The 26,232-nt window shown below is 37.2% G+C and overlaps 1 protein-coding gene across 3 annotated transcripts in view; it reads left to right on the forward strand.

Moving 5' to 3' along the window:
- The first annotated feature begins 2,260 nt into the window (after nucleotides 1-2,260).
- Nucleotides 2,261-26,232, forward strand: part of LOC115981886 (importin-9) — a 65,592-nt gene continuing 41,620 nt past the window's right edge. For 2 of the 3 annotated variants that reach the window (XM_031104311.1, XM_031104310.1), the window contains exons 1-5: nucleotides 2,264-2,574; nucleotides 4,541-4,602; nucleotides 5,244-5,336; nucleotides 7,380-7,551; nucleotides 18,111-18,226. In XM_031104311.1, the coding sequence (XP_030960171.1) occupies nucleotides 2,451-2,574; nucleotides 4,541-4,602; nucleotides 5,244-5,336; nucleotides 7,380-7,551; nucleotides 18,111-18,226 (567 nt within the window). In that variant the 5' untranslated portion in view covers nucleotides 2,264-2,450. Of the gene's footprint in view, nucleotides 2,575-4,540; nucleotides 4,603-5,243; nucleotides 5,337-7,379; nucleotides 7,552-18,110; nucleotides 18,227-26,232 lie in introns of all 3 variants that reach the window. The other variant, XM_031104312.1, reaches the window with a different exon arrangement.

Here is a 26,232-nt window from a genome sequence, read left to right on the forward strand (position 1 = left end):
AACCTTGGCTAACCTAGTAGGAACATTGTGGGGGATCTGAAATTTAGACCGTACTTTAAGTAACCTCTTAGTAGAAAGGGAAGAATAATGCCTGTTCACCTTCCAGTCATCAGACAAGATAAAGGGACGATCAAAGCCCTTAAATAAAGAAGAATCATCATCTCCACTTGCTGAAGTGGAGCCTGACGACCTAACTTCTAAACCGGACTTAAAAGACTTAACATCAGACAAATCCTCCCTCGGCTCATCTTTAGACGGGCCAGTATAAGACGACTCTAAAGATAGAACGTTGTCAAGAGATCTGTGCTTACACTTGGAGGCAATCCTCTATCGTCCAGTTTTCTACGTTTGGACGATGGGAAGCTATTGGTGGGTCCAAACTCACTCATTCTTACACCTATAATGATGAAATAAAGCTAAGTCCACTCTACTTGTCTGATTTCACAGACCCTATCCAACAAAGACGATAGAGAAAAGTTAAAGGGACTTATCGATAAAGTTCGAATGTAGTCCGAAGGAGTAACAAAGTTGACGACCATGAGCACTTGAACTTGAAAATTCAGACAAGTAGAAAAGTCGACGACCACAAGCATTTGAACTTGAAAATTCGGACGAGTAGCAAAGTTGAAGACCAAGAGCACTTGAACTTGAAAATCTGGATGAGTAGCAAAGCTAACGACCACGAGCACTTGAACTTGAAAATTTGGATGAGTAGAAAAGCTGACGACCAAGAGAACTTGAACTTGAAAATCTGAAAGAGTAGCAAAGCTGATGACCATGAGCACTTGAACTTAAAATCTAGACGAGTAGAAAAGCTAATGACCACGAGCACATGAGCTTGAAAATTCGGACGAGTAGAAAAGCTGATGACCATGAGCACTTGAGTTGGGAAATTCGGATGAGTGGAAAAGCTGACGAACATGAACCAAGCTTGAAAATTCAATGAGTATAAAGTAGACGAGTATGAAGCGGACGACTAAGAAAGCTCTAAAGATGGTTCAAACGAAAATCTCAGAAATAAGTAAGGTTTGAATTTTTTTTTTGAAATACCAAACAACGTGACTATTAGCCAATCATGAGCCACCACGTGTCACCATTAAAATAATAATAATAATAATAATAAAAAGAGAGTGAAGAACAAAAAAGAAAATTCTGTGGCTCGCCCAAAAAAAAGGTCGAACATGGAATGGGGGGCAGCTGATGAGGAACTTTTTAACTAACTCCATAGCTAGTTTTCCGAAATGAGCTAGTCTTCCCAAAAGAGCTCCATATCTAGTCTTTCGAAATGAGCTAGTCTTCTCAAAAGAGCTAGTCTTCCCAAAAGAGCTAATCTTCCTAAATGAGCTAATCTTTCGAAAATACCTACCTATCAAAAATGGAAGACTAGATGTAACTAATGCAAGTTATTACAACTACTCTAACAAGATGCACGTCATGCACAAAAGCTGACGAGTAAGCACTTGTGAGCTTGACCTCCACACTCGTCTATCACCCATAGGGATAGACAGGTAAAAATGGCATATTGAGCCCACGTTACAACGCTTGCGTCATCTAAGACTCTCTTACATTCACATGATTGCCAGTTAAGGGATAACTCTCATCTCTTACAAATCAGTTAAGAGACAACTCCGATCTCCTACGGATCAGCTATGGGATAGTTCCCAACTTCCACAAGTTAGTTGAGGGATAACCCCATATCCTTACAATTCAGCTAAGGTGGTCATTCATAGACCCCTATATAAATACCCAAACACCCCAATTTTGAGGTACGCAAAAAAATACCATTCGGAAACTCCTTCTTTGAAGTTTATAAAGGTCATTGTGAGTTTTTGACTTAACTTTCGGAGAGTCTTAGGTTGGCACCACATGGTGCTCTCTGAGGGTATTTTTATTTTTTGTAGATTCATTACTCTTCATCTTTCATCGAAGACTGCAAGTTTGGGTGATAGACCTATTAATGATTTTGAGCATCATGAGTTAACGAACTTAATTGAGTTTAAGTCTGCATTTGTGCATTTGGCTGAAAAAATGTGGGTCTTACAACACTGTTTATGGACTTACAAAAGTCATTTAAACACAAATATCAATATAAATTTGAGTCTTACAATATTATTTACATATTTAAAAATTATTTTATTACAGTATTTTTAGTTTTTAATTTTCAGTTTTTAGCAGCATCTAAACACAAGCAAAAAAAAAATTGGGAATGCAGTTAGAAATGGGAAAATTTTTCAAAAGTGCCACTGTTTCAAACAGTACCACTACCTCACCAGATCTCGCCCCCTTATATAACATGTGAGTCCCTTCATCCCTTAAACCCATTTCCGATTTTCACTACAAAGCGGGAAAACTCTTGAGAGAGAGGGAAAACCAAAAGAAAAAGAGAGCGATAAAATAAAAAACTTTTGCAGTAGTAGTTAGGTATTGTTAGGGCATTTTGGTATCTGGCGATGGCGAATGTAATCGATCAAGATCAGCAATGGCTTCTCAACTGTTTGTCCGCCACACTCGACCCTAACCACGAGGTCCGTTCCTTCGCTGAAGCTTCCCTTAATCAGGCCTCTCTTCAACCAGGTTTTACTTCAAATTCCTCTCTCTCTCTCTCTCTCGCTATTTTTCGACTGAGCTCTTAATTTTTCCTGTATTAACACTGATCTGAATCTTCCTTTGTGATTTAATCAAATTAATTTGGTTATAAAAACCACATTCTCATATTCAATTATACATTTTAGTATTGATTTGAATGCTGTGTTGTCTGGAATAATAATGTGGTTATCATAATTAATTTAGCTTCAATTAGTTGGTTGAGATGGAATGTTAGTGATACAGATACGAGTGAAATGACTGGCTTAAAGCTCTATGTTGGAAACTCTCTTCCCTGGAAGTCTTTGTGGAAATTGAAAGTTCCAACAAATGTCATTGTTTTTCCTTTGGACCGTGGTGTTGGGGAGAATTTTAACTGTTGATAATTTGTGGAGGGCGTTCTCACTTTTTGGGGTACATTGGGTGTTAAGGGGCCTCATGTGGGGTATTTGGAGTGAGAGATTGATTCATGACTTGAAGCTTTCTTTTTTCCATACTTTGTTTGAGTGGACAAATGCTTTGGAAGTTTTTACTTTTACTTCATTGCCTGATTTACTAGATAATTGTACTTTCCATACATCATAGTTTTTTTTTTTTTTTTTTGGCTTCTACTCCTTATAGCACATTTGCCTGTGTGCTTTGGGCCTTTGGCTCATTGTATTCACTCATCTATTTTTTTTTGGAATTAAGTGTTCTGTTCTGTGCTATGTAACTTGAGTTTGTGTTGTTTCTTCATTGGAGGCCGAAATCAGGACTGACTGCTAAAAATTAGGGGTTGGATAGGGTTTGGGTTGCCACAGGCAAGAGATTCCAAAGTCACTTAGGATGTGCCTGATGTAAATTCTATTTCCTTTGAATGTTAAGAAAGTTAGTCCCTATGTATAGAAAGATTTACTATTAAATGGATGATTTGAAACTTTTTGTAATGTGATAGAAAAGCCCTTTGTTTTGAGCCTTAATGAGCATCCTAGTGAAATTATGGTCATGAATGACAGAGATACAAGAAGAAGTGCATTCTATAAATGATCATTAATCAGTCACTCGATGTTCCTATTGTTTACCAAAAGAAAGAAAAGAGCTTCAGGTTGAACCAGGGATGAGAGGAATGCCGAAAAGCAGGTAGACAGGGAGAGGCTGAATGGAATGTGGATTAATACAGAAACAAAGTCTATGTTAGTGTAGGACTTAATTGAGGATATGTCCTTTGACTTATATATAAAAAAAGAGAGGATATGGTCTTTGTGGATGGAGAAGTTGAACAGCTGTTGCTGACTCCAGATAATTTGGTGTAATTGAAATGCTGTTCTTATATATAAAAGATTCTGTTGTTTGCTAGCCAAAAAAGATTCTGTTGTTGACTTGAGTATAAAATTTATTGTTGATATAATTCCACATCATTGAAAACAAAAAGCTTTTTTCATATAAAAAAAGAAAAAAGGAAAAAAAAGAGAAAATTTATACACATATTTTTCCCCTTTTTTCTTTCAAGGTTTCAAACTGTAAAAGCTTGTATTGCTTCACGGAGAAATAGGGTGGACTATGAAGAGAAAAATATACATATTATGTCTAGGACTCAAGATTCAAATGAAATATACCACAGTGTTTCTTTGAAGCTAATCCTCAATGGTATACATTGCAGTTACACCAATATGTTTTGTTGTGGCTGCTGATAAAAATTCTGATCATTTACAGAGTAATTCTACGTAATCTTTCTGGCAGTTTTAGCTGATCCATTTTACAATGGGTGCGGCTGTAATTTGTTCTTATTATGTTTTCTGCACATAAATATTGTTGTTTGCCACTTGCCTCACCCTGATTCTAGGTTCTCATAATGGAAGTGGATTGTCATGCCCATGGAACAAAGGGATTTACATTCATTATCTTCTTTTCTATTCATTCAAGGATGGTAACTGTGGTACATGTAAACTAATTGATGATTCTATGATTGTCCATGAAGGTTTTGGAAGTGCACTATCCAAAGTTGCTGCCAATAGGGAGCTTCCACTAGGGTTACGCCAGATATCCTTTTTTTTTTTTTTTTTTTTTTTTTTACAATCAAACTCATGCCATTATCTTTTGTTTTTTTTCATCCCCCTTGCTGGTTAAAGAAAAGAATCATTGTTTTGTGCTGGTCAAATATTCTTCTTTATTTAGATAAGAAGACAGAATGCTAGTTTCTTGTTCTCTTGTTCTCATTATAACGGAAAAGTGTACTGAAGCTAAATTTTGAATCTTGATCCTCTTGAAAATTCTCTTATGTTGTATATGTACAGAGTTTTTTTCTCCTGTTGGAAATGAAGTTACAAACTTCAAAAGTGACCCTTGAATATTGTATTTTTTGTTTCTTTTTTGTTTTATTTTAAAAGTGGGCCATCTAGAATCCGCAAATTCTGTGGGAGAGCATTTGGTGTAGTAAGGTCCCTCAATGTGTTATGCGGATTAATATGTTATTGAGATTAATTCTTTTTGTTTTATTTTAATTATTGTACTACAATTAGGGGTATCTTGTAATTCTATAGTAGATTTCATGAATCTCTTAGACCAGATTCTTTCTTTAGGAGACTGCCATTTAGAGTTCTTCTTTATTTAATAAAACCCGCTATTACTTATACAAAAAAGTACAGAGAATTTTTATATTGTAAGATTTGACATACTTTCACCTAGCTGCCGTCCTTCTGAAGCAGTTTGTTAAGAAACACTGGCAGGAGGGTGAGGATTCTTTTGAACATCCTGCTGTTTCAAGTGATGAAAAGGTATATATGAAAATTCACCATTGTAGATCGCATTTGTGTATCTTTGTTAGCTTTTATACACCTTGCATTTTCATTAATTTAGTTTTTTAATCCTACTTGCACATTTCATAAAAGGTTCCCTATATAATGGAACATTGAATTTGTTGTGTTCTTTTTACATCATTTCTCTACTTTATTGGTGATTACCTTTTGAGATTTTAATCCTTTTGTTTTATTGTCCCTGAAGTTCTCTGTACTGCATTTCTGCACCACCAATGTTGTTCAATGGACAATTTAAAAGTCATAGGTCCTGAAGATTGTTTCTTGAGTTTAGTCCACAAAAGCAGGAGTAATTTCCAAGTAAAGTAGATTTTGGGTTGCAGTGCCTCCGTTGCATGTCCTCCTTTGCTTGACATGCACTACAAAATATTGTACTTGCATTTGTTTGTTAACATCACAAAATCTATAATTATTTGAAACCACATTATGGGTAAGTGGAGATTAGATTTTCCACATTGCTTTTGCTCGCGCTATATATTTGCATGGATGAAGACCATGTGATTGTCTTCTTAGTTGGTATCACGTTACTAAGTGCACTACGGAATGTGAGATATGTTGATTCTATTCTTATTCATACTTATTGTTCTGAATAAAGGTTTTTTTTTTTTTTTTTTTTTTTTTTTAATAATTTAAATTTTTTTTTAAAGAAAGGAAAGCTCAATTAGGAGAGCTTCCTAATTAACTACACACTCAAGTTCACGGGTCATAAAAATCAACTTACCAAAACTGCCCCCCCCTCCCCCCCAAAAAAAAAAGAAAAGAAAAAGAAAAAGAAATACTCACAACCCAAATGTAGTCTACCATTTAAATAGAAGATGTAAAGTCTAGACTTAGGTTCATGATTGATCTCTCCATGCCTTTGAAAGTACAGTTATTCCACTCTGTTCAAATCAAGTCACATTTCACGTTGCTATTGCTGTACTTCCCATGCAACCCTTGCCAACACAAGTAGACATCTATGATCTAACACGGATGCCTATTCTCCCCTCTTACACCCACAAATGAAGATACTAAAGCATCTTTGTCATCTACAATCAAATACAAATCTAGATACATCTTTAAAGCCTGTGCACCACACATCATGCCAAAATATTGTCGTCCTACCATCCTTGCTTTAAAAAGATATGAGAATATGTAACTTATTCCAACCAGCTCTAATTCCATTCCAAAGACTACTCCTGTACGGTGGTTGCACAACTTAAGAAGTTCATTCCGTCCATTCAATGTCAAAATTTCACACACGTGTGATCACACACACACACTCCCACCAGCTAGGAAGCACGGGTGCGGCAATCTGGTTGCTCTTAAATTGATATATGTTTACCATTATATGAAAAAAATACTTAGCAATATATAGAAAATATAAATAAAAATATATTTAATTATTAATTAATAAACGTGTCCCGCTGCATGTGTCCTATTTTTTCAAAAATTGCCATGTCGCCACACTCGCACCCGAATCCGTGCAGTTGCTTCCTAGCCCACCAGCCATACTCTTAACTTAATTTTGCCACTGACTGAAAAGAATCAGTTTAGCTCATGCTCTCTAGAACTTTTATCACATATTACTAAATATAATTGTACAGACCAAAAGCCCAAAAGACAACTTCAATTGTGATATATATTCTCAGGGTCTTGGACAAGCTTTAGCGACCTTAGTCATTTGTTTGGTTGTCCATGATGCACAATATATTCTATTATTTTTGTACACAATGCACAGAATATTCTATTAGGATCCTTAATGATTAGATTGACATGCATGGTCATGGTTTTGACTGATAACATTTCCGTTAAATGATGTATCAGTGATTAAGTCATACATGTGGTAACTGTTAACCAAAATTTGTTTCTAATTCCTTTTTATGTTGTAATAATTAGTTGTCTATCATTGTAGACCATTCTTATTTACTACTTTTCCAACACAACAGCTCACTCTTGTAAAGAGTCTTATTTTTAATATGCTTTTCTTTTGTATGTCTAATGAAATTATGGTAACATTATCAGGCAGTCATACGCATACTTCTTTTAATGTCATTGGATGATCCTCAGAGAAAAATTTGCACGGCAATTAGTATGGCTGTGGCATCCATTGCCGTCTATGACTGGCCAGAGGAGTGGCCTGACTTATTGCCTTTCCTACTAAAGTTGATAAGCGATCAAACTAATATGAATGGAGGTGAGTCTTCCATACATTTGTGTAACACTCAACCTAATGCCAATTTATTTATTTTAGCTTTGTATAGGTCTTCATATAATTAGTTTATTAGATTTCCTTCAAGAAACTTTATCCCTTATCCCTTTGTTTACATTTTTGAAACTTTTACTTATCAAATAAATACATTGTTGAAACCTTTCCTGATTAAATGGTATTAATAAAGTCAGATATTATTGTTTAGATTGTTAAAGACCTAAGAGTCACTTGTTATTTTTATATTAGTTTGTTATTTTGTTATTTTTATATTAGTTTGTTATTTTATATCAACAGTAAAGGTATTCTTGTAATTATGCCATATCACTCTAAATATTGGCGACGATGAGGGACTGCTTAACATAGCCCTAAACCTAATTGCCTTATATTAAAAAAAATGCCCTAAGCCTTTTTATGTATACTCTCTCTCTCTCTCTCTTCTGCCCTTCTCTTTCTCTCCCAAACAATATGATGTTTAATGGGAAGTAAATTAGAGAAGTAAGATAAATACCAGATATATGTTTGTTAGCACCTGAGCCTATGACCTAGGATGGAGGGGAATCAGCCACACATGCAACATTACTTGAATCATCTAATGTAGCAATAGAAGAGGAAGTGCAGTGCACAATTGCTGAACAAGCTTGGTAAGCTGAGTAGTGAGTGCATCATGAGAACCAGAAGTAGAAGTGTGCCTAGGTGGAGTAGAAGTTGGTTGTGGCTGTGCACCACCATCAATGATCTGATTCCTATGGCTACCCATATTTCACCCAACAGTAGGGTTCAGTATGATTAAACCACAACAATGTTTACACTTGTCACCATGATCACTGGTATGGCCACCACCATGAAAACCATGGCCTACACTACCGCCACAGAAACCACAAGAAGAATTACCATGAGCTTCACTACTTGAGATTAAAGCAGAGGACTTCAAGGAAGTGACAGTGGAGTTTTGTCCCAATGATGAGCACTATAGTTGAGATTAGGCATGAACGTACCTTTGAAGGGAATGAAAGATCGATTCGTGAGTTGAAGCTTTCCTTCTTTTAGACTTTGTTTGAATGGGAAAATACTTCAGGTGTTCTTACTTTTAAATCTCTACCTAATTTGCTTCATTTTTTGTACTTTCATTGTTATTTAGTTTATATTTTATGTTGTCTCTATCGAACACTGCCTGTGTGCCTTGTTTTCATTGTATTTTCTTATTTCAACTTTCAATGAAGATTTTTACTTATAAAATAAAAAAAGCTTGGGATTAGGCATTAGCAGTAGTAGGTAAGGTCTCACTGGATAGAAAATAAGCAATCAGTTGTAAGAGGCCGATACTATAATAATTGTTCCCATAAATTTTTAAAAGAACTATAATACTTTAACAACGGCTCCCAGATTGCTTAGTAGTGAAATTTTCATGACTTTAAAAACCGGACCTGACTGACTGGTTCAATTGGGAGGCCTCAATCTAGTCCAATTCTCTTTGAAAACCGGAAATGCTGAAAAAGGAAAAACAAAAAACGGAAACAGCAGATTCAACCATCCAAACCAGAAACCAGAACAGTTATTGAGCGGTTTGGTTATGATGCCAAAATGCGGCTGTGTTTGGCAAAATTTTCTCATTCTGTCCTCTCTCATCTCAAGTCACAGTTGTTGAAGTAGTCAGAGGCACTTTTGTTCTTGTTTTATCTTATTTTATTTTATTTTTCACTCCTAAAATAATTTTTAATAGAAAGAAAAAGAAGTTTTAGTTGCAGCAGTCATAGCAGATCTGCAAATGTGGAGAGAGAGAGAGAGAGAGAGAGAGAGGTGGGGGTTAGATTTGGTTTGAGTGATTGGGCTGCACTTAGCACTTGCTTATGGTATATCTTAGCATTTATAGGGGCATTCAATTTAGGGCTGTGGAGGATTTTTAATTTTATTATTTTTAGGGAAACGTTTGTCATGGTCTGTGGAGGTCCTGGAGGATTGTTTTGGACCTTTGGTAAAGTAGCAAAAGCAAGTCACTGAGGGGGTGTTTGGATTTTGTGTTTTTTATCACTCATTACTCTAAACTCATCACTCAAAAATTGGTGGGTCCCACGCATGCGATGAGTTTTCATTTTTTGTTTCCATCACCCAAAACTCACCAAATTGAGTTATGAGTTAGTGAGAATAAAAAAAAAAAAAAAAGGTGTTTTTGAGTTATGGAAATAGAGTTACAATGGCACTTTCGTAATTTCACTAAACTAATGGGCCCTATGTTTTGTGTGTTGTCAAATCCATGCCAACCCACTCCTCAACAGCTCTCTTCTCTCTCATTACTAGACTTCTTCTTTTTTGCTTTGTTCTTTGATTTTCTTTGCTCTTCTTCTTCCCAAGCCACACATCATAACTTCGTCTCTCTCTTCTTCTTCTTCTTATTTTTTTTTTTTTTCATATTGGGTTTTTGGGTTTGGTTTCTATTATTATTTTTTTTCCCTATTTTCTTTCCTTTTCACTGGGTTTCTAGGCTTGGTTTTTCTTTTCTTTCCATGGGTGCTGGGTTTGAGTGGATGAGGATGGAGGCGATGAGAGCTTCTGGTTTTGGTGAGTGGATGAGGATGGAGGCGATTCAAGCTCCACGGTTTGGTGAGTTTGAGGAAGGAGGCGATTCAAGCTCCATGGTTCGATGAGATGATGAGAATGGAGTCAATTCAAGCTCCATGGTTCGATGATTTTGGGTATTGGGGGTGAAGAAACAAATTGGTAATAACAAAGTAGAGAGCACTGGAGGGGTTCCTTTCCACACACGGGTAGCCATTCTGTTTTCATTGCACCAAATCAGTTCGTGGGTCCCACAAAAAGTTGAGATTTTTGAGTTTTTAGAATGAAAACTCAATTGGGTTTAAGGGTCAAACAGAGCTGGGGATAAGTTGAGGATTCTCAAGTGATAAAAAATGAGTTATAGGGTGATGAGTTTTGAGTGATGATTTTTGGGTGATGAGTGATGAGATATCATTCACTCACCATCCAAACAAGGCTTGACTCACGTGACTTTAGCTTCTATTTTTTTTTTCCTAAAATGATTATTTTTATATTAATTAAATGAAAAAAAATTTAAAATCTACTTAATTTTTCTTTAAAATGAATTCATAAAAAATCAACTGCTATCTACTTAATTTTTCTTTAAAATGAATTCATAATATAATTTTTTTGAGTTCATTGAGGAGCTTAATTTGATAGATTTGCCGTTGGAAGGAGGGAGTTATACTTGGTCTAGTGGCTCGGATCAGCATTCGATGTCCAGGATAGACAAGGCTCTGGTTTCTCATGATTGGGAGGATCACTATCCGGATGTGATCCAGCGGGTTTTACCTCGTCCTATTTCAGACCAATTCCCTATATTAGTGGAGGCCGGGAGGATGTTGAGGGGTAAGAGTCCTTTTAGGTTTAAGAACATGTGGTTAAAGATAGATGGGTTCACAGAGAGGGATCATTCTTGGTGGAATCAATACTCCTTCTCAGGTACTCCCAGTTTTGTACTTGCCAAGAAGCTGAAGGCTTTGAAAGGAGACATTATTCAGTGGAACCAAAGTGTGTTTGGAAACGTAGGTCGTCAAAAGAAAGAATTGTTGGAAACCTTGAAATTATTGGATGCTAAGGAAGGGGAGTATGGCCTTTTTGAAGTGGAGATAGGTGAGAGGGCTGTGATGAGATCTCAAATACAGAACCTTCTTTCTTTGGTAGAAGTTTCGTGAAGGCAGAAATCGAGGATGCTTTGCATTGAGGAAGGAGACAACAATACCAAATTCTTCCATAATGTGGCTAATTCCCAGAGAAGGTATAATCATATTAGTATGTTGGAGGTGGATGGGGTTATTTATGAGGACGAATTAGAGATGGCGGACCAAGTAGTTTAGTTTTATAAAAACTTGTACAAGGAGACAAAGGAGTGGAGGTCTTTTGTGGAAGGATTGGAGTTTGATCAGATTGAGGGGTTGGAGAGGGACTGGCTTGAACGGAGGTTTGAAAAGGAGGAAATTCTTCGAGTTGTCAAAGAGTTGGAAGGAGATAAAGTTCCAGATCCTGATGGTTTTTGTATGGCTTTCTATCATCACTGTTGGGGAGTTGTGGAAAGGGATGTTTTAGCTGTGTTTGAAGAGTTTTATTAACACAGTAAGTTTGAAAAATCTCTTAATGCAACTTTTATAGCCCTAATCCCCAAGAAGAATGGTGCCTCCAATATTGGAGATTTCAGACCTATTAGTTTGGTGGGGAGAGTATACAAGATCTTAGCTAAGGCTCTAGCAAACCGCTTGAAAGAGGTTTTAGATCAACTGATATCTGAGGCTCGGAATAGTTTTGTGGGCGGTAGATAGATACTTGACTTAGTTCTTATTGCTAATGAGTGTTGATAGTAGGGTGAAGAGTAAAATTTGAGGGGTTATTTGTAAGTTGGACATTGAGAATGTCTATGATCATGTGAATTGGGGGGCTCTTCTAGATTTGTTGAAGAGAATGGGATTTGGGGTGAGGTGGTGTAGGTGGATCCGTACGTGTATATTTACAGTCCAGTTCTCTGTCTTGGTTAATGGGTTTCCAGCTGAGTTTTTTGGGAGTTCGAGGGGATTGAGACAAGGGGACCTGCTATCTTCTATGTTGTTTTTGGTTATGATGGAGGTTTTCAGTAAGATGATGAAAAGAGCTGAAGGTGCTGGTTTACTTTGAGGTTTCAGGGTTGATTGTAGACGGGGCGGAGGCGTATGTGTCTCGCATCTTTTGTTTGCGAATGATAAGATTCTATTTTGTGATGCAGATGTGGAGTAGATTCTACATGTTCGGATGCTCCTTTGTTTCCAGGATGTGACAGGATTAAAGGTTAATGTCTTGAAGAGTGAGATGGTTCCCATTGGGTAGGTTTCTAATATCCATGTCTTGGTAGAGATTTTGCCGGATTGGGTCTTTACCTATGACCTATCTTGGTATGCCACCGGGGGTGTCCCATAAATCCCCTACTATTTGGAATCCTATCTTGGAGAAAATTGAGCGTAAGTTGGCTGGGTGGAAAAAGATGTATTTGTTAAAAGGTGGAAGACTGACATTGCTTAAAAGCACATTATCTAGTCTTCTGACTTACTTTTTATCTCTTTTTACTATCCCTACGCATGTGGCCAATAAAATTGAGAGGTTGCAAAGGGATTTCTTGTGGCCATTCCAAGACACATTTGGTGGGATGGGATAAGGTGTGTGCACCTCTGGAAAATGGTGGGTTAGGAGTAAGGAAATTAAGTACTTTTAATAAAGCCTTATTAGGGAAATGGCTATGGTGGTTTGGGGATGAGAAGACAAGGCTTTGGAGAAGGGTTGTAGCTCTAAAGTATGGGGAAGAATGGGGGGATGGACCTCCAAGCTAGATAGAGGAGTACATGGATGTGGTTTGTGGAGAAGCATTCAAATGGGTTGGGAGGTTTTTAGTAAAAATATTCGGTTTGAGGTAGGGGTGGGGGATAGAGTGAAGTTTTTGGACAGATCAATAGTGTGGGGATTCTCCACTTCAATTGACCTTTCCAATTGTGTATGGGATTGCCACCAATAAAGAGGCATTAGTGGCTTTTCTCTTGAATGGTGGGGGATAAGAGAATGGAGAAGCTGGGATGTCTGTTTCAGTTGGAGACCAAATGATTGGGAAATGGGTGTTGTGGATGAATTTCTCTGTACTTTGGATTCTAATTTACTTCCAACTGAGAATGGAGACTGTTTGCGTTGGAAGTTGACGAAGAATGGGGATTTTGATATTTGATCGTTTTATAATAAGTTAAGAGATCCCTTGCCCATTATCTTTCCTTGGAAAGGTGTTTGGAAGGTTAAGGCCCCTTGGCGTGTTTCTTTTTTTGTGTGGACGGCTGTATGGGATAAGATACTTACAGGGGACAATTTGAGGGGTAGAGGGATGGACTTTGTTGACTGGTGCATTATGTGTCGTTGTAATGTGGAGACTGTGGATCATTTGCTATTGCATTGTGGTAAGGCTTATTGGTTGTGGAGTTTGGTGTTTAGATCATTTGGGATTGCACGGGTTTTGCCAAGATCAGTTGTGGATACTCTCTTTGGTTGGTGGAATTGGCTTGGAAAGCATTTGTCTAGAGTTTGGAATTTAGCTCCGCTTTGCTTAATGTGGTGTCTTTGGAGGGAACGAAATTGGAGGACATTTGAGGATATGGAAAGTTTTGACGACCAGCTATTGGCTTCGTTCAGTGGCTCCCTTTTTGACTGGTTTAGGGCTTAGGGGTTCACCTCTAGTAATTCTCTACCTATGTTCCTTAGCTCTCTCCTTTGTAATTAGTATATTTTCTTTCTGTTTTTTTATCTTCTTTCTTTGTATTTTTTTAACTCTACCTTATGACTTTCTGCATGAGGTAGTGTTCTTGAATATACATCTTTATTACTTATAAAAAAAAAGAAAATAAAGAATTCTTTACAAGTTTTCAAGATGTTTAGTGAATTCCAACTTTTTTATAGTGATGGCCGTATAATGCACTAAAAAAGAAGGCTAGGCCACCAATTGTTTAGAGGGTGATATGGTAATATTAATATGTTTAGTTACATTTTCTTTTTAATGTGTGTGTGTGTGTGTATATATATATATATATAAAAGAGATGAAAATCACTTAATTTTCTTAAAAATTATTTAATTAGATATTATTATATATAAACTTATTATATATTCGTATAAGTTTAAAATTATTTATTTATTTATTTATGATGTCACTGGTTCGACAACTAGAAAATTAGTAACCACTCTTTTCCAGTACTTCGATTGGTCCAGTTTTCAAAACCATAAAAAATTTTCTCATAAATCTCATACACCAGAGAAACATTGCTTTGATGGGAAAAAGATTCTGCAAGAGTCTTAAATCTTCTTCGAAGAGTCACAAAATTCTTCTGTAGTAGCAATGTGGGGTTCCATACTATGCCATAGCCATCCCAAAGCAATAGAATCCTCACTCACCAATCCTCATAATTTAAAGCCCCAACATTAGGAGGTTTATCGGTCAAATATTTCAATTTCTTTTTCCATTTAAGAAAACTTTCACATGAACCTAAGCTAAATAATTCAAACCATTCAACTTCTTGAGGTAATTGATTGAGACATATCATCCTCTTTAATTAGTGATGGTTTGTCCTTAGTCATGATAACAACTTTTTCTTAACTCATACCAAACTCAAATTAGAATAGTAAGGTAAAAGTAGCTGTTCCCCTCAAAACACCAAAAACAATTCGAATCCTCAACTAATCAACAAAAGAGCCTCATCCAATCCGTGCTAAGGCTTATTCAGCACCTACAGAGAGATGCTTGTCAAAAAATGCTGTCAGAAAGCACCAGAAAAACAGATCTGAAAATGGGTGCTAAAATTCAAAATAAAATCCTTGAAAAATTCAAAAACCACATCAGATGGCTTCAAAAAATTATGGAAAAATCATCAAAAAGATCCGGGGAGGCTGATGATTTGAAATATGTGGTTGCCAGATTTTGATTATTGTATCGATGCTCATATTAGCGCTAATGATGTCGTATAGACATTGACATTAGTGCTGATGTCATCGTACAAATGCTGACATTAGCGCCCGCGTCATTGTACAAATGCTTATGTCATCATACCTCTGTCATTTGAGGATGATCTCTTAGCTGTTCTAGGACATTTTAAGTTCGGATTGGGATATGCCCTGATACCAAGTTGAATAGTAAAATATGAAATTTTAGGATTTGAAATTGAGAGGGAAGAAGAGAAGCAGAAAGAGAGAGAGTGAGACACAGAGAATAGAAGAAAAGGTTTAGAGCTTGATCATTTAGGTCCCGCCTTAGCATATATTTCTAATGTGATTTATAGCATGTTTACAAAAATAACCTTATAAGTATGCTTATATAAAAAATAACTAGAAGTAACTCTAATATCTATTTTGAATTTTGAATGTGGTTGGTGACTCATTTGTTGAATTTGATTTTTTTTTTTTTTGGATAAGTAAGAAAGATGTATATTCAAAAGGCTACTTTATGCATGAAAAGCACAAAGCAAACCAAAATTTACAAAGAAAAGAAAGAAATAAAGAAGAAAAGAAAACAAAGAAGAAAGTTAACTACAATAGAGGATAGAGCAAAGGAAAGGGAGAGAGAATCACTAGATGTGAGTCCCCAAGCCTGAGACTAGTCGAATAGAGATCCACTTAAAGGAGCAAGCAACTGATCTTCGGAGCTATCCAAGTCCTCAAAAGTCTGCCTATTACGCTACTTCCACAGACACCAAATTTGATTCTTATTATGCTTTGAACATGCTGGTATGTTGGGTTGTGTTCTTGTCCTAGTTTGAGCTAGTTTGAGTTGGTTATGTTCATTATGATTGAGGAAAAATGTATTTCATGGTTGGGTAAAAACAATCACTTATTAAGAATGATGATATGCCTAAATTGATTTCCTCTGAGTCAAATGGTTTAAATTATCTAGTTTGGGCATGAGTGAGTCCTTGTGTGAGAAGTTGAAATTAAAATATTTGACATATAATCCCCTTGATGTGGGGGATCTGTCTTATAAGGATTGGATAAGTGAGGATTATGTTGTTATGGGATGGTTGTGGCGTAGTGTGGAACCCCACATTTCAGCTACAATTGGATTTATCATTCTTCTAAAAAGATTTGGACTGTGATGGACTGTTTTTTGCATCCAAGTTATGTGTCTTGGGTTTATGAGATATACGAGAAGATTTTAACTACTAAGTGAATTGGGTAATCATTGTTAGAGTTCTATGGCACTTTTTTGAATGTGTAATCAATTTCTCTAGTATTGGACTTTTACTAATGATTTGGAGAAACATAAACAACATTAGGAAAAATTTATGATTGTTAGTTTGTTATCTTGTTTATACTATAATCTATTGGGTTCAAGGATTAGATTCTTGCTGGTGAGACCTTATCTTCAGTTGCTAATGCTTATTATCGTTTATTGTGCTCATCCTTGGGACATGGCTCTAATGTTCTTTCTTTAGAGTTTTCAGCTTTAGTTTCTAAAATTTGATGCTTGTCGGTTCTTGTGGTGGTCGTGGTTTTCAAGGTATTGGTTGTAAGCGTGGATGTTGTAACAAGAAGTGTAATCACGGTTCTTGAAAAACCTATAGTAACATGACTCTCCTTTTTTTGTAGCTCAATTAGTTGGCACCTCTTGTTGTTTTCAACAGAGACATCTAGGGTCAAATCCCCCACCTGCAACTATTGAATTATCAAAAACAAGAAGTGTGATCACGGTGGTGATATCAATCATATTGATCCTCTTTGTTGGGTGAAATATGGAAAGCCAAATTATGTTTATTAGGTCATTGATGCTATTAGACAATCAAAACATACTTTTATTTCTTATGATGCACTCCCTACCTACTCAGCTTAATGAGCTCGTTCAAAAAATTGCATATTGCTCTTGTCCTTGGTGTTCTTCATCCCACTAAGTTGTTATATTTACCATCAAGTCTATATGTCCTTCATTGTCTTTTTAATTTTCTTTTTGCTAGTCAACTGATTAAAGCCTTACGCTATTCTATAACTTTAGAACCCACTTGTGTCTTTCAGGACCTCAAGACAAAAAAGTGGGAGTTTTGTGCATTGGTATTACATTGGTTTGAGCCCAATTTTGTGGTGGGTATACTAACTTCTTCAGGTGGGAATTTTGGTAGTGGGAAGAGTTAGCTTGAAAGAGTGTGATCTAGTTCTATATAGAGTATATACTTGGAGAAGAATTGTAGGGACTTTGGTGACCATGTCAAAGGGAGTGATCAAACCTATTTTTCATGGACTTCTTTGATTGGGTTTATTCATACTTTGTTTGGCTCATTGATCTCCTATTTTAGTGATGCTCTTAGTTTTGGGGTTTGATTTATATCATTTTCTTCTCCCTTTTCATTCTTTCTCCCCCTTTGTTGGTGCTAGTTTGCATGCTTGGGTTGCACCCTCGTTGAACCATCTTAATGGATTTTTCACTGATATAAAAAAAAGGGTAACATTTATTTTTCAAGACGAAAAGATATCAGCTTTAGAGTGCTGAAATTCCAGTCATTCAGTGAAGTGGACCTATGATAAGGGCTTAGTTTGGAAGGAATGTGTTATTTATCAATGGATATAGGCTGTAAATGCGTAGCTCAACAAAGTTAAAGGTTCTAAAAAGCCAAAGGGGTGAAAAATACTGCAATTGCTTGTTATAGACTAAGGCATACTGGACAAAGAAACGTACTTGCTATCAATAGTGGCATTAGGCTTAAAAGTAAATCAAATTCTATGCGATTTAGTCACTTTTTGTGTAAGCCATTAAAACATTTATAATTATTTCTCATAGGTGTTATCAAAAGAGTTGAAATAATCCTATATGCTTGATTGATTTTAATAGAGATGGAAGTTTGTTAATGAGTAGTAACATTCACATTTCCAATTAAGAATGTTGGGAATGTGAACGTGCTAACTTTTTCCTATGATTATTTTTGTGCGTGTTTTGTGCTGGTGATGGTGGTGACTTTTGCATTTTGCTTCGAATGATCAAATGTGTACAAAAATTTTCTAGTGCATGGAGCTCTAAGGTGCTTAGCTCTTTTGTCGGGAGACTTGGATGATAAGACGGTGCCAGCACTAGTTCCTGTTTTGTTCCCTTGTTTGCTTACAATTGTTTCATCTCCGCAGGTTAGTTCTAATTAGTTTTCTTTACAATTTTGTCATTACTTGTAAAAGCTTCACATATTATTTTTTTTTTCATAAATATATTTTTCGTCCAATATTTTGTTTGATAGATTATTGTTTTTCCTTTTTTGTTTGATAAGAAATAAAACTTTATTGAAAAAAAATCAAGAACACAGGATCCTAAGTACATAGGCCTTGTACTAAGGAAACAATGTACTCAAAAGATGCACAAAAAGTAAAATCAAAGTAAATTAGGAAAATAAACAGAAGTAAAAGCACTCGAAGCATTTATCCACTCAAACAAAGTATTGAGGAATAAAAGCTTCAAATCATGAATTAGTCTCTCATTCCCTTTGAAAATCCAAGCTTTCCTCTGCTGCCAAATACCCCATATAAGACAATGGGGAATCATACTCCAAATCACCGCATTTCTATGCCTACTAGACATGACTGACCAAGTAGCAATAGGCTCCGCAACCTTTCTTGGCATAACCCAATTAATCTTGAATTGTGAAAAAACCATGTTCCACAACTCACTATTGATAGGGCAGTGAAGGAGTAAATGATTTGTAGTTTCCCCACTCCTCTTACACATACAATACCAGTCATTCACAACAACTTGACACCTCCGCAAGTTATCAATAGTCAAAATTTTCCCAATGCCACCCTCTAGAGGAAGAAACTAACCTTTGTTGGCTCCTTAGGTTTCCACAAATTCTTCCATGGAAAAGGAGGTCGACTATGCAACACCTTGTAGTAAGATCTAACTTCAAATACGTCAGGATAAGTAACTAAGGATTTTATTAATAGAAACCAAACTAAGTACACCGATTAGTGCAACATGGTAGATAGTAGGCAATTTTGAGAAACGTTAAATTTTTTTTTTTTTTGACTTATGGGGGTTCCATCTTTATCTTCATTGAATCGAAGGCTTTTGAATTATCAATAGAGGAAGGGGGTTCTGTTTTCATTCTCCAGATTTACAAGCAAGGTAGAGACTCAATATGGTCGGTTTTAATGGGCAAAGAGTGTGCTAAGCGATTGTTGTTACATGTTGAAGGGTTAATGTCAAATCAGTCACCCGATCCTTTTGTGAGAACATTTAGGGAGGGGATGAGGTCTTCATTTTCCAGCTATGGAGCCTTTTTACGGATTATAGAGCTGATAAATGGCCATCACAGGGGTTCTATAGTTGTTTTGGAGGGTAAGTTGGGCTGTGGGTGGAGAGGTTTTGGATTTCATTTGAGAAAAGTTATCGCATCAGATTTAGTTCAGTTGCAGTCTATACTCACCAAAAGAGGCCTTTTGGTCTCATCAAGAACAGCAAAGATATGTCTTATATGGCAGTGGTGGCAGAGCTAGAAAGCACGGGCATGACATTTTGCTCGCCGTGCTCGTGTCGGACACATACCAGACACAGGGTATGCATTGGTGTCCTAGTCGTTATTTATTTTTTTTATTTTAAATTGTCAGAGACTGCCTATGCCAAAAAGAGTGATGCAGGGCATTTCAAGTTGTTGCATCCTAATCCTATTGTGAATAGTTAGTTAGTTAGTTAGATGATTGCTTAAGCAATAGCCAATAGGATTTAGACACTTGTCAAGCATCTAGAAAGCTCCAATGCCAAACAAATAGTATAAGTACCACATTGTAGTTACTTTGTGATTAGTTTTTGAATGCAATTACATAGATTAGCCTAGTGCTATTTTCAAGAGATGGATTTCTCTTAAGAAGGTTTTGTCACACCTTGTTCATTGTTCTAAGCAACTCTCATTTTCCTTAATCAATTCTAAGCCTAAACAGCAGCCCCCTTAGAATCCCTGCATCAAATTGGTATCAGAGCTTGAGATCCTTAGGATTTAAGTTCTTGTATTGTTTCTCATTTTCTGTCATCAAGAACCTGTCAAGATCCTATCTTGATTTCATTCCCAGCCTTAATACCTTACCTTTATCAAAATAGAAGCCTTCAATTGTGCTGGCAAGATTCTCCAGTGGTGAAAGATGGTGTTTGAGAAGGAAAGGAAGGACAAAGGGATGAAAGTAGTGGTTCAAGAGGCAGCCTTGGAGACTCATGCAGCCAATAATCCAGAAGTTTTGGAGCTGCACTTTGCCTTAGAACATGAAGTGGAAGCATTGAGGAGGCAAATCCATGCCTTGACTGAGCAGATTCGAAGAGACGAAGTACAGCAGCCAAACAACCACGATTATCATGGAAGTGAGGCATCAAATGAAGAAAGCAAGAGGATCCTTTTGCCTACAACCCAAGGATACGACATGGAAGGCAAATTCCTGTTCTGCAACCAAGGGATCATGAGCAAAAGTGGGAATCCAACTTCAAGATTGAGTTATCTGAGTTCTATGGTAGCTTTAATCTGAAGAATTCATGGACTGGCTCAACCAAGTGGAAAGAATCTTTGATTTCCATGAGGTACCAGACTACAAGAAGGTGAAATTGGTAGTAAATAAACTCAAGGGCAGGGCATTTGTTTGGTGAAGGCAGTTGCAGGTCCAAAGAGTGAGAATGGGAAAAGGAAAGGTGCAAGAATGGTTCAAAATGAAGAGACAATTACAAAAGCAATTCCTGCCTTTCAACTGCTTGCAAACTATCTTCCAAAATTTGCATAGGAAGTCATTGCAATCTGAAGCCTCAAGAAACCAAGTACCAGCAAGTGCAAGTCCTTGGCAGCAATCTTGGCCAACCAAGAATGATTATTGGCAGACCAAGAAGGACAAGGGAAATGGAGCAGAGTGTTTTTCTGTTAATGCAGTACCTGGTCTATCAAAGGCAGCCATTGCATGCAAGCATGGTGCAAGCAATGGAATTTTCAAGTGTTACAATTGTGGAGGGCAAATCTATGAAACCCCTAACAAATGGAAGTCAGCCATGAAGTTGGAAGGAAAATCCTTGATGGCGGAAGGGATTAAAGAAGAAGGTATAACTTTGATCCTTGATAATACCTTGCAAGCACCCAAAGAAGATATGCTAATGAATGCACCCATGTAGAAGTCAGTGATAGCATATTGCTGATTGAAAACAATAAAGTGAAGGAATGCATTCTAGAACCCTTATATGATCCATTTGTGGAAGAAGTAGATGCTAATATAGAGCAAGGAGGTGAAGTTAGAGTTTCAAGAGGGTGCTTGGGGTTCTTATCAATCAATAGCTTTCAAGATTGTGTTCTTTATGATAAGAAGACCATGAATGTTTGTCATCTCTTACTTGCAAGTGGAAGGCCATGTCAACATGATAGGAAAACCATCCATGGTAGAAGGTGTAGCACACACATTATGTACAAGATGGTACGCCCCTACTATTTGCAACCAAAGAACAGGAAAGTGAACCCCAAGCCAATGGTCAAGATGAAGGTTGGTTCAGTTGTGGGACTTTGCTGTGCAGAAGCAGCAGCCTTTGGTGTGCTGCCAAGAGTAGAAACTCATTACACAATGCAACTACATCATCCTAGAAGGCTAGAAATTCATACAAATCTTGTGGCAATCAAGAGCACTTGAGGTCAAGTGCATCTTAAGAGGGAGAGTCCTGATGTAGGGCATTTCAAGTTGTTGCATCCTAATCCTCTTGTGAATAGTTAGTTAGTTAGATGATTGCTTAAGCAATAGCCAATAGGATTTAGACATTTGTCAAGCATCTAGAAGGCTCCAGTGCCAAACAAATAGTATAAGTACCACATTGTAGTTACTTTGTGATTAGTTTTTGAATGCAATTACATAGATTAGCCTAGTGCTATTTTCAAGAGATGGATTTCTCTTAAGAAGGTTTTGTCACACCTTGTTTACTGTTCTAAGCAACTCTCATTTCCCTTAATCAATTCTAAGCCTAAACAGCAGCCCTCTTAGAATCCCTGCGTCAAAAAGAAAGAAAAAATGAGGGAAAAAAGAGAGATCTGTAACCTTGCATCTCCATCTTTAGTCTTCCTCATGCTTTTCAGTTTCTCCCATTCTGTGTCTCTTCATCTTTAACTCTCTCTCATTTTTTGTTTTCAAAACTAACTTTTTTTTTTTGAGAGTTGTGGCTGACTGCCTCCTCTTTTTCAATTTGACTTTTAAGAGGCTAGTTAGCCACTTCCCCTCTCTCATTCACGCCTCCCTTCATTTTTTTTTTTTTTTTTTTTTTCAATTCACATATCAGGATGGCACTCAAATAAAGGGCTTTAATATAATTGGGACGTGGACTTAAATATAATTAGTACATAGGCTTAAATTATTAAGGGAAGTAATATTTTAGATCTTTATTATATATATATACACACACCCTTAAAACTTTTAAAATGGCCAAAATTTCCTCTAAAACTTCTAAAATAGCAAAAATACCCCTTAAACCTCTAATACGATATTAGCTCTAAATTGGACAAAATACCACTGAAAACTTATAAAATGACCATAATACCCCAAAAAACCTCCAAAGTGGCCCCCATAAAACCTTTAAAATGACCAAAATACTCAAAAATTTTAAAATGGCCAAAATACCCCTTCAAATATCTAACCCAAAATGTCCTTTAAATCTTCTAAAATGGCCAAAATACCCTTTAGAACCTAGAAAACCTCTAAAACGGCCGTAATACCCCTTAAAACCTCTAAAATGGCCAAAATACACCGTAAAACATCTAAAATGGCCTAAATATCTCTAAAAACCTCTAAAATAGCCAAAATATCCTTAATATGTCTAATATGGACATACAACTCTAAAAAATCTTTTTCCAGATCTGTATGCTTGTTCTCGGTCCAAAGGAACTTGGATTTTTGACTTGATTTTTTCTGCATCCGAAGGGGGAGAGAGGAGTTGGAATTTACAGTTCTGGAGAGCTCCTCATGTTTGGGAGTTGGAGGTCGTAGATTCTTTTTTTGAGCTTCTTTACTCCTGTATGCCTAGAGGTGCTCAGGTGAGGGGGGAGGATAAGCTATCTTGGAAGTTGACTCCAAATGGTGTGTTTGATATGTGCTTTTATGATTGGTTGTTTGGTGATCTTACTGTTATTTTTCCTTGGAAGAGCATTTGATGTGTAAAGTTGCCTAAAATGGTGTCATTCTTTTTATGGATAGAAGCCAAGGATGGGATACTTGCCATTGATAATCTTGTTAAGAGAGGTTTGCCCCTTGTTAATTGGTGTTGCATGTGTCGGTGTGATGGGGAAACTGTGGGCCATCTCTTACTTCATTGTAAGTTGGCTCATGCTTTATGGTGTGAAGTTTTCAAGTGTTTGAAGTCCATTGGGTAATGCCGAAGACGGTTATCTCTTTTTTTTGCCGAAGATGATTCTAACTCTAAATCTTGAACTAGTCTAACAAAAATGACATTCCAATGGTACTTGCCCTTGAAAAGATATTAGCTCTACCACTGAAGTGTCCCTCTCGTGTGCAATACTAGATAGTTTGGGGAAATTCTCTTTCAAAGGAAGCCTCCCACACCATGAATTGTGCTAGAACTTAACAGAAGAGCCATCTCCCACCTTATAACTAACAAACGAATTAAAAGTGTCCCAGCCTTTATTGATATTCTTCCTCAAGCATACCCCATATTTTCCATTGCCCTTCTCCAAAAGCATCCCTCTCAACTACATAATGCCAGTCATTTCCCCAATAAAGCTTGATTAAATAATACTAAGTCTTTTTTTTTTTGATAATTAAGAAAGATGTATAATCAAGAAACTACCCCATGAAAACATAAGGTAGGACAAAGAGTACAGAGAGAGAAACAAAAAGAAGAAAGAAAAAAGACAAGAAAACAAACGGAAAACAACAAAGAGCTAATTACAAAGGAGAGAACTAAGGAACAAAGGGAGAGAGTCACTAGAGGTGAGTCCCCAAGCCCTAGACCAATCAAAGAGAGAACCACAAAAATAAGCAAGCAATTGGTCATTGGATTTGTCCCTGTCCTCAGAAGTCCGCCAATTTCGCTCCCTCCAAATACACCACATCAGGCACATCGGCGCTAAATTCCAAATGCTAGAAGAGTGCTTTCCAAACCAATTCCACCAACCGAAAAGCATATCTGCAACCGATCTAGGCATGACCCAAGAAATCCCAAAAGATCTAAACACCAAGCTCCACAACTGATAAGCTTTTTCACAATGGAGAAGCAAATGATTTACCGTCTCCCCATTACGACGACACATAATGCACTAGTCAACAAAATCAAAGCCTTTACATCGCAGAATGTCCCTTGTAAGAATCTTCTCTCAAGTTGCAGTCCAAACAAAGAAAGAGATGTGCGTAGGAGCCTTAACCTTCCAAATACCTTTCCAAGGAAGATAATAGGCAAGGGGCTTCGAAGCCTATCGTAGAATGAGCGGATGTTAAAATCTCCTTTCTTCGACAATTTCCATATCATACGGTCACCTTGCTCAGATTGAGGTAAATTAGAACCCAAGGTGTGAAGGAAATCATCCACATCTCCCATCTCCCAATCATTAGGATCCCTCAGTAAAAGAACCTTCCAGCTTCTCCGAGCCTCGGTCCCTAATCGTTCGAGAGATGAGGCCACAGATGCCTCTCTATTAGTGGCAATCCCATACACTACCGGGAAGGATAGGTGGAGTGGTAAGTCCCCACACCACTGATCTGTCCAAAACTTCACTCTATTCCCCACCCCTACCTCAAACCAGATATATTTGCTAAAAACCTCCCAACCTTTTCGGATACTTCTTCATAAACCACATCCATGAACACCCCTACCTAGCTTGGAAGACCATCCCCCCCACTCTTCCCCGAACTTCAAAGCTATGACCCTCCTCCAAAGACGAGTCTCCTCAACCCCAAACCGCCATAACCATTTTCCTAATAAGGCTCTATTAAAAGTAGTCAACTTCCTTATCCCCAAACCTCCATTAGCCTTAGGAGCACACACCTTATCCACCCCACCAAATGAACCTTCGAATCCCCCCACAGGAAGTCCCTTTGAATCTACTCAATCTTATTAGCCACATGCGAAGGGATAGTAAAAAGAGATAAATAGTAAGTAGAAAGACTAGAAAGCGTACTCTTAAGAAGCGTCAGTCTACCTTCTTTTGACAAATACAACTTCTTCCACCCGGCCAACTTCCTATTAATTTTCTCCAAGATAGGATTCCAAATAGAAGGGGACTTATGGGAAGCCCCTAACGGCATACCAAGATAGGTCATAGGCAAAGACCCAATCCGACAACCAAGAATCTCTGCCAAAGTATGAACATTATTAACCTCCTCTATTAGAACCATCTCACTCTTCAAGGCATTAACCTTCAAACCTATCACAGCCTGAAAACAAAGGAGAAGCATCTGCACATGAAGGATCTGCTCTATTTCCGCATCACAGAACAGAATGGTATCATCCACAAATAGAAGATGCGAGACACATTCCCCTTCACCCCGTCTCCCATCAGCCTTAAAACCCTTGATCAAGCCAGCACCTTCAACTTTTTTCAACATCCTACTTAAGACCTCCATCATGACCAAAAACGACATTGGAGAAAGTGGATCCCCTTGTCTCAGTCCCCTCAAACTCCCAAAAAAATCAGCTGGAGCTTCATTAATCAAAATAGAAAACTGTACAGTAGAAATACAAGTGCGAATCCATCTATATTTCTCCCCAAAGCCCATTCTCTTCAAAAGATCTAGAAGGGCCTCCCAATTCACATGATCGTAAGCTTTCTCAATGTTTAGCTTACAAATAACCCCTGCGATCTTACTCTTCACTCTACTGTCAACACACTCATTGGCAATAAGAACTGAGTCGAGAATCTGTCTACCTCCCACAAAACTATTCTGAGACTCAGAGATCAATTGATCTAAAACTAGTTTCAAACGATTTGCCAAAACCTTAGAAAAGATCTTGTACAAGCTCCCTACCAAGCTAATAGGCCTGAAATCTCGAATATTAGAAGCATCATTCTTCTTAGGAATAAGAGCTAAAAAGGTAGCGTTCAAAGACTTCTCAAACTTACTATGATGATAGAACTCCTCAAAAACTGCTAGAACATCACTTTCCATCACTCTCCAACAATGATGGAAAAAAG

This window comes from Quercus lobata, chromosome 3 (genome assembly GCF_001633185.2).
Source record: "Quercus lobata isolate SW786 chromosome 3, ValleyOak3.0 Primary Assembly, whole genome shotgun sequence".
Classification (NCBI taxonomy): Eukaryota; Viridiplantae; Streptophyta; class Magnoliopsida; order Fagales; family Fagaceae; genus Quercus; species Quercus lobata.